The sequence below is a fragment of the Prionailurus viverrinus genome, chromosome D1, assembly GCF_022837055.1.
Source record: "Prionailurus viverrinus isolate Anna chromosome D1, UM_Priviv_1.0, whole genome shotgun sequence".
NCBI lineage: Eukaryota > Metazoa > Chordata > Mammalia > Carnivora > Felidae > Prionailurus > Prionailurus viverrinus.
The window spans coordinates 66,478,711-66,493,569 of NC_062570.1; the positions used below are offsets into that span (position 1 = coordinate 66,478,711).

Consider the following 14,859-nt stretch of genomic DNA (forward strand, 5'->3'; position numbering starts at 1 on the left):
GCCAAGTTTCCTTTGGGCTCAAGCTCATTGAGCAATTTCTTCCTTTTCTGCTTTTTCCAAATCCCCCTCCTTTATATGAACTTTTCCTTTTTTATAAGGTACGTATATGTGCATTTAGGAACATAAAAGAGGAAAACAAAGCCAAACTTGATCTGAGAATTATCTCTTTGAAAACTCTTGGCACTTGTTCTCTTCATAGCGTCCAGACTGAGTCTTGGATTGGAGAGGCAAGGCACTGTGCCTGGTGACTTAATCAGATTGGAGTCAGCCAGCAATCCTTATTATCCTAGGATGTGACCCTTAGAAGAACCCCCCCGCCCCCCCCCCCCGAATATCTGGTACAACATGCTCATTTTTTATGTGGAGAATTTGAAGCCCACAGAGCTCAGGTGATCATTGATAACAGATATTAATTGAACATCTACAATGAGGAGGACGCTCTTAAAGGCTTGGATGTGTACTTTTAAATGGTCCACCCATTCTGACTAGTAAAATGGGTGGAGTGATTTGCTGGGATTCTCTCATAGCTCCTATTGTGCCAGCACAGAAACACCAGGAACAGCAGAATAACCAGGGTCAAACTCTTTCTAAGTTGTAAACTGACCCCGAACAACTGAGGATTAGAAAGAAAAGATTGCCTGACTGCGCGGCTTCTAAACCAACCTTAAACCTCGTCTCTGGGGCCCCAGAGCCCACTACATAGTAGGCGTCAGGAAACGTTTGAAAAATGAATATAAACCTTCCCTCAGACGCCCTTCCCTGCCTCCCCTCCCCCTCTACATCCTCTCTGGCTAGGAACTGCGCTAGCATTGGAGCCCCAGCTCGGGGACTTTTCCGGCTCTAGTTAGTTCTCCTCAGACAGTGGCGCGTCCGCGGGACTGGTTGGTCCAGGGCTCCCTTTTTCACTGAGCAGCGCGGACTGGAGCTGGGAGGCTGCTCTCGCCGATTCTCGTATTTTAACTCGGAATGCGGGTCTTGTTTAGGGGCACGCGAGCCCCGAAGGTGGCCCGAGACGGTCTGGGGAACTCGAGAGGCATGCGGGGTAGTGCTCTGCGTCTAAGCCTGCAAGAAGGCCTGTATTCCCGCCCGCAGGAGTGGGAAGTCCGGTCCACCCTAACGCTCCCACCCTAGTGCGCGAGGCTGCGGGAAAGCAGCGAGTGGGCGGGGCCTGGTGGAGGCGGGGCCTGCCACGGTCAGGTGACCGCAGGGCGGGCGGCGGGGGCGGCGGCGGCGGTGGCGGTAGAGGGGCGTCAGACTCGCCCCAGGGTCGGCGAGGGAGGCTGGCAGTCAGGATAGACACACCGCGGCCATGGGAGGCTTGAAGGACGAGCTGCTCAAGGCCATCTGGCATGCCTTCACCGCGCTGGACCTGGACCACAGCGGCAAGGTCTCCAAGTCCCAGCTCAAGGTGGGCGCCACCCCCCCCTCCCCCCTTTCGCTTCGGTCCCCCACCCGGCCCCGACCCGGTGCGCGCTCCACTGCCCCGGCTAGTGGTGACCCCAAGGAGGGGAGGGCAGGAATGCGGCCCGGCGGCCTGCTCTGGTCAGAGGGGCCAGAGACCAGGATTTTGCTGTTCTGCTTTCCTCTTGCCTTCAGGCCGTGCCCTCGGGCCGGCTGTTAGTCTCCTCAAGGCTCTGCGTGACGGTGGGGGGATGAGGGGGGTGAGGCAGCGATGGGGTCTGGGCGAGCCGGGCTCTTGTCGGCGGGGGGGCGATCCAGAAAATCTCCGATTCGGATAGGGCTGTGGTAAACTCCCTTAGACAACATACCCAGATTACTGCTGCTGGAAGAGGAGGGACTTACCCAAGGTCACTGGGCTGAGCCTTCTGTGGAGCGCACGCTCCACACCAGGGCTGCCCTTGAAACGGCCAGCTGCACCCCAGGCATTCTGGCTGTTCGGGGGGGAGGGAGAAGTTCCCAGAGCCCGGTCTCCATCCGCTTCTACTTTGGGAGCTTTGGTGGGGGGGACGGTTTCTGACTAGTGAGGAAGACCTCCTTGCCTAGCGTCCTCAGGTCAGTCACGCGTGTGCTGTGCCCCGCAGGGACCTTGGTTCCGGGTGAGGAGCACTGATCTTTCTGGCAGATCTTTATTGGGACTGCCAAAGACCCCATCACTGAGAGGGTAAGGTATAAATAAAGGAATGCTTGTAAGTTGAGTAACCCCAAGCAGGGAAAGTGGCACTTAGCCAGGAGAAATTGGCAGCTTCTTGGAAGTATAAAATATAGAAACGGACAAGAAGACCCATTCACAGGCATTTTCTAATATGCACATTTTGGATCTGAATGTCTGGTTTTCTTAGCCTCTTCTGGGAATGAATTTATGAAGATTGGGTTTGCTTTGTTTATTTTGTGCAGTAATCAGGAGGTTCTTATGAGTGTGGTTTTTAGGCCAGTAGGATTTAGCATTTGCTTTCCCTCCCCCTTCCCCATCTTCCTTTCCTCTCCTTCTCATTCATAAAATCATAGTCTGGAAGGGTTCACAGAGATCATTCTCCTAATCTTTATTTTACTTTTAAATTAAATTAACATTCAATGAAGTTGACTTTCTTGGTGTACAGTTCTATGAGTTTTAACACATGTATAAAATTTTATAACTACTACCAAAATCAGTTTTCCATCAGATCTGTCATCTCAAAAAGCTTCATGTTGCCCTTTCACCCCCAGTTGGTGAGAGGTGTATTCTTAATTGCTTAAGTTTTGTCTTTTCCACAGTGTCATGTAAATGGAGTCATTCAGTATGTAACCTTTTGATACTGGCTTCTTTTACTCAGGGTAATGCCTTAGAGATTCATCCATGTTATTGTGTGTATAAATAGTCTTTTTTATTAAGTAATCCATTGTATTGTTGTACCCAAGTTAATCCATTCACCCTTGAACATTTGTGTTATTTCTGCTTTTTGGTGATTATGTATAGAACTGTGTTTTGCTTTTTTTTTTTTTTTTAAGTTCATTTATTTGGCGGGGGCACGAGCAGGGGAGGAGCAGAGAGAGAAAGAGAGAGAGAGGGAGAGAGAGAAGGGAGGGAGGGGGGGAATCCCAAGCAGGCTCCATGCTGTTAGTGCAGAGCCCAATGCTGGGCTCAGTCTCACAAGCTGTGAGATCATGACCTGAGCCGAAACCAGGAGTCAGAATCTTAACCTACTGGGCCACCCAGGTGCCCCTATTGTTTTTACTTTTAATTTACCTATACCACTATATTTAAAGTGGATTTCTTCTAGATAGCATGTAGTTGGGTCTTGTGTTTTAATCCATACTGACAGTCTCTATCTTTTAATTGTGTTTAGACCATTTACATTTAATGTAATTATTGATATGGTTAGATTTAGGGCTAACCTAAATTTTATTTTTATTATTTTATTATTTGGTTTCTGTTTTCCAATTTTTTGTTTCACTGTTTCTTCTTTCCTTCTTTCTTTTAGATTACTTGAATATATATATATATATATATATATATATATATATATATTTAAAAAATTTTTTTTAACATTTATTTATTTTTGAGACAGAGAGAGAGAGAGAGCATGAACAGGGGAGGGTCAGAGAAAGAGGGAGACACAGAATCTGAAACAGTTTCCAGGCTCTGAGCTGTCAGCACAGAGTCCGATGCGGGGCTCGAACCCACGGACTGCGAGATCATGACCTAAGCCGAAGTCAGACGCTTGACTGACTGAGCCACTCAGACGCCCCACTTGAATATATTTTAATATTTCATTTTAATAATACTGAATTTTTGACTATATTTCTTTCTGTAGTTTTTAAAATGATTACTCTAGAGATTATAATATATACCTAACTTTTCAGTCTCCTTAAAATTAATATTTTACAACTTTAAGAGGAATGTGGAAACTATATCACTATTTAGGTCCCTTTACTCTCCCTGCTTTATGTTGCAGTTGTCATATTTATTAACTTACACACATTGAAAATATTAACAATATTAAAATTTTTTGCTTTGAACCACCAATAAATTATTTAATTTAATTTTAATTTAATTTTATGTATTTTTTAATGTTTATTTATTTATTTTGAGAGACAGAGAGAGAGAGGGTGAGAGAGCAAGCATGTGCAGGGGAGAGGCAGAGAGAGGAGAGAGAGGATCCCAAGCAGGCTGACTGTGCTGACTGTGCAGAGCCTCACCTGGGGCTTGAACCCATGAACCATGAGATAATGACCTGAGCCAAAACCAAGAGTCGGATGCTTAACCGACTGAACTATCCAGGCGCCCTATTTATTTATTTTTAAATGTTTTTTCTTTTTTTTTTTTTATTTTTGAGAGAGTGAGGGTGCATGAGTGTGTGAGCAGGGGTAGGGCAGAGAGAGAAAGGGAGACAAGGATCCGAAGTGAACTCTGAGCTGACAGCATAGAGCCCAGTGTGGGGCTCGAACTCTTGAACCATGAGACCATGACCTGAGCCGAAAGTCAGATGCTTAACTGACTAAGCCACCTAGGCACACCTAAAGTTTTATTTATTTAAGTAATCTCTACACCCAACATGGGGCTTGAACTCATGATCCTGAGACCAAGAGTCACTGAGCCATCCAGGTGCCCTCATTTTTCCTCTTTTAATTGATGACATAAATGAGATGTTTTCTGTTACTTTTGTTGCACTCCATTCAAACTTGTCCTTATGGCTGCTTATAGAAAAAGAGGATTCTTGACTGAAAGACTTGGCAAGAAGCATTAAATCCCAGTACATACCTTTCACCCATAAGATGTTGATAATGCAACTATGCAATTGTATTTTGTTTGTCCCTTGTCTACTTAATTGAGAGACTTTGGAATTGATTTAGTTCTGTCCATCTTGCCAGTGTTTCTGGAATGGAAAATATTAAAAAAATTCTATTTAGGTCTTTCCTTTTGGTTTTGACTTTGAAGTTTGATGTTCGCTGATTTATTGGCTAGGAGTAGAGTTTTTGCCTTAATTTATTCATTCATTCGTTCAATACAATACATTCATTCATACAATAACCTTTTGTGTGTTTACTCTGTGTAAGGTACCATGTTAATTTCCTAACAAGAGTAGAATTTTTAGGCTCTTAAGAGTTAATATCTCCTTCGAGGAAATATCATATAATTGGTTTTATTAAATACAGACTGAAAATTATATATCCAAAACAAGTGTTAAAATTTATCACTTTGTGAAACTGTATGGGCATTTTAAAATATTTTTGACATTTGTCTTTTCGAATTACCTTCATAATATTTGACACAGTGAATGGATATTCACTAACTATGTAATGGATAATTCATGTGTTAGATACTGTGTCCAGTGCTAAGGATGATAGTAAAGGTGGCAGGGGGGAAAGCCAAATACAAATCTTTGCCTTCAAAGAGTTTAAATTTTTGTAGGTAAATTAAGAAAATAATCAACCATTAGAGAAGGTTGGTATTCCCTTTCTCTCTCCCTTTCTTTTTCTTTTTCTTTTTTCTTTTTCTTTTCTTCCTTTCTTTCTTGATTATATTACTCAGTTACCTTATCCTTAAGCAATGTGAAGTGTGGTGGTAGAGATAAGAAATAAGTATTATTGGATAGAGGATGTTGAGTGGATTAGAAGATAAGGGGCCATGAAATTTTAGAGGAGGAGGTGATTACTTCTTACTGGTGGGATTATTTTATGAATAAAGCTCCTTTGAAATGAACTCCTAGGGAAGACAGGTGGGATGTGATTATATAGAAATGCAGGATTCTGTTCATTCATGTTCATTCTATTCATTCATGCATTCATTCATTCAATGAATATTTGTTGACTGCTCTTAGCCCCAAGGCATCCCTGTGAAGTATTGCAGCTGACAGGAATTAATCAGGCATTTATGGGGACCTCTGTACAATTAATTAATTAATTAATTAATTAAAGTTTATTTATTTAGAGAGAGAGAGCGCATGAGCCCATCCATGAGTGGGGAGGAGCGGAGAGCAGGGGAGAGAGAGAATGCCAAACAGGCTGCATGCTGTCTGTACAAAGCCTGATGGGGGGCTCCATCTCACAATCGTGAGATCATGACCTGAGCTGAAATCGAGTGGGATGTTTAACTGGCTGAACCACCCAGGCGTTTGTTCCTGTCTAATTTATTTTGATTGCAGTGTAGAATATAAGTGTGTGTGTACGTATATATAAGAGAGAGTTATTGCTGGTGATAAAGCTATAGAAATAGATTGCAGTTAATATGCATGGAAGACTTTGAGTACCAGGCTAGTTAGGTAGGTGCCATACAGCCTGCAAGTTTTCTGAGAGGTGATGGGCCATGATCATCAGTACACTTTAGGAAGTCACTTGGGCTGTAGCATGTGTACTAGGTTAGAGTGGATTGGGCATACTGGAATTAGGAAACTGTTGCAGTAGCCCAGATGAGAGGTAATGGAGACTGGAGGTGGTAAGGATAGACAAGTAGGGGATGGTGGGTGAAGGAATTTTGCTGTCTACTTGCCTGGGCTCATGACTGGGTATGAAGAGAAATGAAAAGGACACAGTCAGAAATGTTTCACATTTCAGCTGTGGATGACCAATGGATAGTAGTGGTTTTTAATAGAAACAGGAAAGTTATGAAAAGGAACTGCTAGAAAAGAAACGAAAGTTAACTTTGAACATGTAGGGTTTTGTTTATTTTGTTTTATTTTTGAGGTCCTTGTTGGAGGTGATGTCCTTGGCAAGGGTGGGGCTGTCTGTACAGGATCTGGTAGTTGAAGCTTGGGAAAAGGAGAGGAGAGATTAACTGACCGTCTTGGGCAATGGCTAGAGTAGGTGGTGAGAGGAAGAATAGAAGCCAAGGGACCAGAAATGAGAGCAGGAACCACTTTGGGGCAACACTGGAGCTGAAGGAGAAGAGATTTCAAGGAATACATGGTCTATTATCTTTGAGAGTTATTATTATTATACATGTATTTTGGAGATTGTAAAGTAATGAGATTGATTCTTTCCTGCCATAGCTTATGAACTACATATTTCTTCTCTAAAGAGAAGTTGTGAAAAGTTTGGAATATTGGCATCATCTTGGGAATAAATTTATTTTTGCTTTATTTATTTATTTTGAGAGAGAGGGTGCAAGTGAGTGAGGGCAGAGAGAGAGAGAGAGAGAGAGAGAGAGAAAGAGAGGCAGGGCTCACCCGAAGTGGGGCTAGTGTTCACCCAGTGCAGGGCTTGAGCTCACCTGAAGCAGGCCTCGAACTCACGAACTGTGAGATCATGACCTATGCTTAACTGACTGAGCCACCCCAGTGCCCTTAGTTTTTACTTTTAAGGAGATTACTTTGCAGTACGGTAATCGTTGAGATAAATGTGTGTTTGAGTCACTGCTATAGCTACTAAATATTTTCATTTAGGGTCCCAAGTTTAGTACAAAAGTCTTATGTTTTATACTTAATTTTTATTAATTAATACCATATTTTTAGGTAAAACCAAAATTACTACCTCAAGAATTAAAAAAAAATTTTTTTTTAATGTTCATTTTCTGTTTTTGAGAGAGAGACAGCACATGAGCCAGGGAGGGGCAGAGAGAGAGAGGGAGACACAGAATCCAAAGCAGGCTCCAGGCTCTGAGCTGTCAGCGTAGAGCCCGACGCAGGGGTTGAACTCACAGACCGCGAGATTATGACCTGAGCTGAAGTCAGACGCTTAACCGTCTGAGCCACCCAGGCGCCCCACTACTTCAAGAAATTTTGAAACTTGAAATCCAAAGAATAAATTAACAATATAATATTATAATTATATAATTATTATTTTGTTGTTGCAAACATAGACTTTCATTAAATTTATCAATAAGATAAAAATATGGAACACAGAATTTGAAAACCATCTGTGACTTGCATAAGCTACTATAGAGGCAAAGATGTTAGGGTTGTTTAGTCACACTGGTGCTTCCTTGTTGAGACAACCAGGTATGAGGTCTGCAGAGGTCAGTATCTTATGGTATCTAATGATTTTCATTAATGTACTCCCCCAACCCCCTGTTCCCTGCACCCTCCAAAAAACGGGGGGACCACTTCTGCCTCACATTTGTTAACCTTGATTCTTTCTCCTTCTTCTGCATTCCTTGTGCCCTCCTTGGGCTTTTTCCTTAGAATCTGTGTACCCTCTGCAGGAGACCTTTTTCTCTTGGGCTCCACTTGTGGCCTTTCTGGCTCCCCACCTGAGTTGCAGCTGTACAAGTCTTTACCCCACCAACACTCGGCCTGAGTACCCCCATAGAATTCATCAGCTATATTAGTTTAATTTGCAATTGGATTGTTAGAAGGCAACTCATTTTTTAAGTTGTCGTTTTGATTTGGTGTTACTCTATTTTTCAGGCCGGATACAGGAGGACATTAAACTGAATTATTTTATTTTTTTAAATGTTTATTTATTTTTGATAGAGTGAGCAAGCGGGGTGAGCGAGAGAGAGAGGGAGACAGAGAATCCCAAGCAAGCTCCGCACTGTTAGTGCAGAGCCTGATGCAGGGCTTGAACTCATGAACCATGAGATCATGATCTGAGCTGAAATCAAGAGCCAGATGCTTAACAGACTGAGCCACCCAAGTGCCCCTGAATTATTTTTGAGAGAGAGACAGAGTGTGAGCAGGGGAGGAGCAGAGAGAGAGGGAGACACAGAATCTGAAGCAGGCTCCAGGCCCTCAGCTGTCAGCACAGAGCCCAACGCGGGGCTCGAACTCACGAACCGTCATGAGATCATGACCTGAGCCGAAGTCAGACGCTCAACCGACTGAGCCACCCAGGCGCCCCCTGAATTATTATTTTAAATTAAGCTTTTCCTATGTGTACTGATCTACTTGTTGGCTGCTGAAGTAGATGTCAATAGGCTAATGGTGGGGAAAAAAATCTTCAGAAACACATTCTCACTTGCTTTTAAACTTGTATTTATGAATAGTCTTTCCTTAGAACAAACGATAAGACTATTTTTTGTTTTGAATGCAATTTTAGTATACACTATAACTGATGTGAGGTTAAAAGCTATTGAGAGATTGGGGTGCCTGGGTGGCTCAGTCATTTGAGTGTCCAACTCTTGACTTTGGTTCAGGTCACGATCTCATAGTTTGTGAATTTGAGTCCTGCATTGGGCTCTGCATACTGACAGCCCAGGACCTGCTTGGGATTCTGTCTCCTTCTCTGTCTGCCCCTTCCCTGCTGGTGCGTGTGTTCTCTCTCTCTCTCTCTCTCTCTCTCTCTCTCTCTCTCTCAAAATTAATAAAAATAAACTTAAAAAAAATAAAAAAAGAAAACTACTGAGATTGGTGGAAAATTTCCTTTATATCTGTAGGCAGGTACTACTAGGTACATATAGATAGCTAAGTCAGTATTGAGTTGAATGGTACAATTTTCTTTCCACCTATTTTGTCCTTGGTTTAGTTTTGGTGTTTATGCTCTTGTTTTGTGTGTGTGTGTGTGTGTGTGTGTGTGTGTGTGTGTGTGTGTGTGTATTTAAAATTTTATTTTTAATTAATTTCTACACCTAATGTAGGGCTTGGACTTACGACCGAGAGATCAAGAGTCACACACTCCACTGACTGAGCCAGCCAGGTGCCTGTAATATATATATTTTTAATGAGGGACATTTGTATGTGGATTCTGTATGTTATGTATATGCCATCTGAAAAAGACATTGTTACGTTTAGGTTATGATGTAAATTTGCAGAAGTCAATGGAAATAGATATAGGGCATATTATTTGAAGTAGAGGCAGTAATTATTTTCTTCTCTACTTATTTATGTTTTAAAATGATCTTCAGATTATTTAGAATTTCAGTGGTCTTCCTGTAAGATAATAAATTTCCAGTGTTACTTAGACATACATGCAATTCTGACCTGAAACCATAATAATCCTAGAAGAGAGCCCAGGCAGTAATTTCTCTGACATTGGCCATAGCAACATTTTTAAAAAAAATTTTTAATGTTTATTTATTTCTGAGACAGAGAGAGACAGAGCATGAGTGGGGAAGGGCAGAGAGAGAGGGAGACACAGAATCAGAAGCAGGCTCCAGGTTCTGAGCTGTTAGCACAGAGCTCAACGCAGGGCTCGAACCCACAGACCGTGAGATCATGACCTGAGCTGAAGTTGGATGCTCAACCGACTGAGCCACCCAGGCGCCCCGGCCATAGCAACGTTTTTTAAGGTATGTTTCCTAAGGCAAGGGGAACAAACACAAAAATAAATAATTGGGACTACATCAAAGTAAAAGGTTTTTGCATAGTGAAGGAAACAACAAAAATAAAAGGCAGCCTACTAAATGGGAGAAGGTACTTGCAAATGACATATCCGATAAAGGGTCAGTATCCAAAATATATAAAGAACTTATATAGCTCAACACCCAAAACCCCAAATAAGTCAACTAAAAAGTGGGCAGAAGACATGAACAGACATTTCTCTAAAGAAGACATACAGATGACCAACAGCCAAATGAAAAGATGTTCAACATCACGCATCATCAGGGAAATGCAAATCAAAACCACAATGAGATACCACCTCACACCTGTCAGAATGGCTGAAATTAAAAACACAAAAGGGTGCCTGGCTGTCTCAGTGGAGCATACAATTCTTGATCTTGGGGTTGTAGGTTCGAGCCCTAAGTTGGGTGTAGAGATTACTTAAAAATAAAATCTCTAAGGGACACCTGGGTGGCTTGGCCGGTTAAGTGTTCAGCTCTTTATTTCGGCTCAGGTCATGATCTCACGGTTCGTGAGTTTGAGTCCTGCGCTGGGCTCTACACTGACAGCATGGAGCCTTTTTGGGATTCTTTCTCTCCCTCTCTCTCTATTCTTCTCCTGCTCATGCTAGTGTGCACTCTCTCTCCTCAAAATAAATAAATAAGCTTAAAAAAAAAGTCTTAACAAAAAACCCTACAAGAAACAGCAAGTGTCGGCGAGGATGTGGAGAGGAAGGAACTCTTGTCTACTGTTGGTGGGAATGCAAACTGGTGCAGCCACTCTTGAAAATGGTATGGAGGTTCCTCAAAAAATTAAAAATAGAATTATCATGTGATCCAGTAATTCCACAACTGGGTATTTATGAAATATGAAATACTAATTCAAAATATATATTCACCCCTCTGTTTATTGCAGCATTATTTATAAGAGCCAAGATATGAAGGCAACCCATGTCCTTTGATAGATGAAGGATAAAGATGTGCATATATATATCTATCTGTAGATAAATATATATCTATATGCATTTGCAACAACATGGTGGGTCTAGAGCACATAATGCTAAGTGAACTAAGTCAGTCAGAGAATGACATACCATATGATTTCACTCATATGTGGAATTTAAGAAACAACAAATGAACAAAGAAAAAAACAAAACAGACTCTTACAAATAGAGAACAAACTGGTGGTTACCAGAGGGGAGGTGAGTGAGAGGGGATAAGTGAGGGGGATAAGTGAGGGGGATAAGTGAGGGGAGGTGAGTGAGAGAGAGATAAGTGAGGGGGATTAAGAGTACATGTATTGGGATGAGCACTGAGTAATGTACAGAATTGTATCACTATATTGTACACCTAAAACTAATGTAACACTGTATATTAATTTTACTGGGATTAAAAGAACATAAAAAAAAATACATGTAATTCCAAGAAGGTAAGATGATGAAGCCTGTTATTTAAACACTTGCACCTTAAAGAGAAACTTTGGAATATTTCATATATACATATGGTATACAATTCATAAAGTTCAAAGGGCATTTACAAAAGTGAAAAGTAAGTTTTTTCCCACCCCTGGCCCACACTATTTTCCTGCCCTGGAGGTAACCATTATAACTAGTTTGTTATGTTCCTTCTAGAGATCAAAATGTACCTTAAAATTAATACTCTTATTGTTATAGTAAATGTTCTTTTTTTTTTTTTAATGTTTATTTATTTTTTGAGAGACAGAGATACAGCGTGAGCCAAGAGGGGCAGAGAGAGAGTCACAGAATCTGAAGCAGGCTCCAGGCTCCTAGCTGTTAGCACAGAGCCTGGCACGGAGCTTGAACTCATGAAGTGTGAGATCATGACCTGAGCTGAAGTTGGACGCTTAACTAACTGAGCCACCCAGGCGCCCCAGTGTTGTTCTTTTAAATATAGCAAAGTGTAGTGATATTTTCTGCAACCTTTATTATAACTTTACTTTGCAATTATGGTTGCAGTGTGAATTACATGTCATTCCTGGAAATGTCTTGAAATAAGCTTATTGGCTGTGCACTTTTATCCTGTTTTTAGAAACAGAGTGTTTTGTTTTAAATTGTGCCCTTTTGAAGTAAAAGAGGATCTAAGTGGAAAAAAATTTTGGGGAAATAACATGGGTAGTTTGAAGAAAAAAATTTTTTTAAAGTTTATTTATTTTTGAGAGAGAGAGACACCAAGTGTGAGTGGGGGAGGGTCAGAGAGAGAGGGAGACACAGAATCTGAAGCAGGTTCCAGGCTCTCTGAGCTGTCAGCACACAGCTGGACGTGGGGCTTGAACTTATGAGCTGTGAGATCATGACCTGAGCTGAAGTTGGATGCTTAACTGACTGAGCCACCCAGGCGCCCTAACAACATGGGTAGTTTTAATCTTTATTCGTTTCTCAATGATAGATTTTCAACTAAATGTATTTTTTAAATTTTTTATGTTTATTTATTATTTTTGAGAGCAAGGGAAACAGGGCATGAGTGGGGGAGGGGCAGAGAGAGAGGGAGACACAGAATCGGAAGCAGGCTCCAGGCTCTGAGCTGTCAGCACAGGGCTTGAACCCACGAACTACGATATCATGACCTGAGCCGAAGTCAGCTGCTCAACTGACCGAGCCACCCAGGTGCCCCAACTAAGTATCTTTTTAAAAATAATTTTTAAAAAATGTTTATTTTTAAATGAGCATGCAAGTGGGGGAGGGGCAGAGAGAGAGAGGGGGGACAGAGGATCCAAAGCAGGCTCTGCACGGACAGCAGCAAGCCCGATGTGGGGCTCAAACCCACAAACCATGAGGTCATGACCCAAGCCAATATTGAACACTCAACTGCCTGAGCAACCAGGCACTCCTCAACAAAATATCTTTCATTCTTTGCTTTCCAGTTGGTTTATGTATCTTATGAATAATGTCACATGTTCTGTTCCAATGTAGGCATTTAGCCTCAAAAAATGTTTAACTTTACTAGTTACAAAAGTAATTGAGCCTGGCCAATGTATCAGTTGAAAATACAGTAGTCCCCACTTATCTGCAGTTTTGATTTTTATGGTTTCAGTGATCTGGAAGCAGTATGTGTGTATCAGAAAAAACACGTATCGATTTTTATGGTTTCAGTGATCTGGAAGCAGTATGTGTGTATCAGAAAAAACACGTATCGATTTTTATGGTTTCAGTGATCTGGAAGCAGTATGTGTGTATCAGAAAAAACACGTATCTAGGGTTCAGTATTATCCATGGTGTCAGGCATCAACTGGGAATCTTGGAATATCTCCTGTGCATAAGTAGGACAACTGTATAAAGGAAGCAAGTTGCAGTAAAGGGCTTTTATTGTGTGAAACACAATGTAAAAATATGGTTAATTCTTGTGAACTTGGCATGTATATTTTCTCCCTAATCTTTAGTGTTACGTTTCTATTAATCACTGTGGTAGAAGTTATTTCTGTTGAGGAACTAAAAATCTGATTACAAAAAATAGGGTTAGGGGATTGGAATCAGGAGTGAGCCTATAAAAGTCTTTGTAGGGGCGCCTGGGTGGTGCAGTCGGTTAAGCGTCTGACTTCAGCCAGGTCACGATCTCGCGGTCCGTGAGTTCGAGCCCCGCGTCGGGCTCTGGGCTGATGGCTCAGAGCCTGGAGCCTGTTTCCGATTCTGTGTCTCCCTCTCTCTCTGCCCCTCCCCCGTTCATGCTCTGTCTCTCTCTGTCCCAAAAATAAATAAACGTTGAAAAAAAAATTAAAAAAAAAAAAAGTCTTTGTAAATATTTTTTATATTTACCAAAACAAAGCAGTAAAGACAGCTCTCCAAATAAAGAGCATGTAAGAGACATTTAGAAATCTTAAAATGGTAATAATGGATTCTGGGTGATTTCCTTTCTTCATTTCTTATTTGCTAATAACTTTTCAGTGGGATAACTTGGAAATTTGGGTTTTTTTTTTTGAAATAACATGTAAACTTATACTTTATTAAAGATAATACACAAACTGTGAGGCACTGTGTGTATGCATATGGCCCTCCATCTGAAGCGCTAGTGTGCATTTCTAATCTTATGACTCAGAGTTCTTAACCTTCTTGATCACCATTTTGTATTTCCTTTGGGGTCTCACTATAATCTTGAGGTACATAGTACCTGGAAGCTAGAGACAGAAGAGGCTTTGAATGACCTTTTCTCACTTACTCTGTGCCATCACAGAGTAGTTATGTTCTCATTCCCTCCCAACAGGAGGGTTTTTATTATATTTATCCCCTCAGTGGATAATTAGCAATTGGGACTCGAGATATTCCAACTTGCCTACACAGTCTCTCTTATGTGTGTCCCGGTTTCTTTCCTATAACATAAGTCTGAGGTAGCCCTTTGTCTCAGCTTCCTTTATCTTCCCCAGGGATTCATTTCATAAATCTATTTTTCTGCTCTGCTTTCTGCTTTGTTTCCTTCATCTCATTGTACCTTCAGTTTCCTTTTTTTTTTTAATTTAAACTCTGTGTCTACTTGAAACTTCAATTCTCAGAATTAATTGTGGAAACGTATTTAGGAGTAAATCTGCATATAGTTGAATTTCATATATAATGAGATCTTGTGATTAGGGAGACATTGCTACAATTTTGGAAAAACTGATTTTTTCATCTTAGGATTCTTCTGTGCCTTCTATACCTTTTGCTTCTTCAGGAATAATTAGCTTTGTTTGGAAATCAACTATGTTTGATTTGGATCAGGAGAGTGGTGTATGTGAACAT

The 14,859-nt window shown here is 41.3% G+C and overlaps 1 protein-coding gene across 1 annotated transcript in view; it reads left to right on the forward strand.

The window, feature by feature from the left end:
- The first annotated feature begins 1,202 nt into the window (after positions 1-1,202).
- The window catches only part of SWAP70 (switching B cell complex subunit SWAP70), a 77,683-nt gene continuing 64,026 nt past the window's right edge, over positions 1,203-14,859 (forward strand). Inside the window, exon 1 of the mRNA XM_047877750.1 lies at positions 1,203-1,408. Within this exon, the coding sequence (XP_047733706.1) occupies positions 1,310-1,408 (99 nt within the window). The 5' untranslated portion in view covers positions 1,203-1,309. The remainder of the gene's footprint in view (positions 1,409-14,859) is intronic.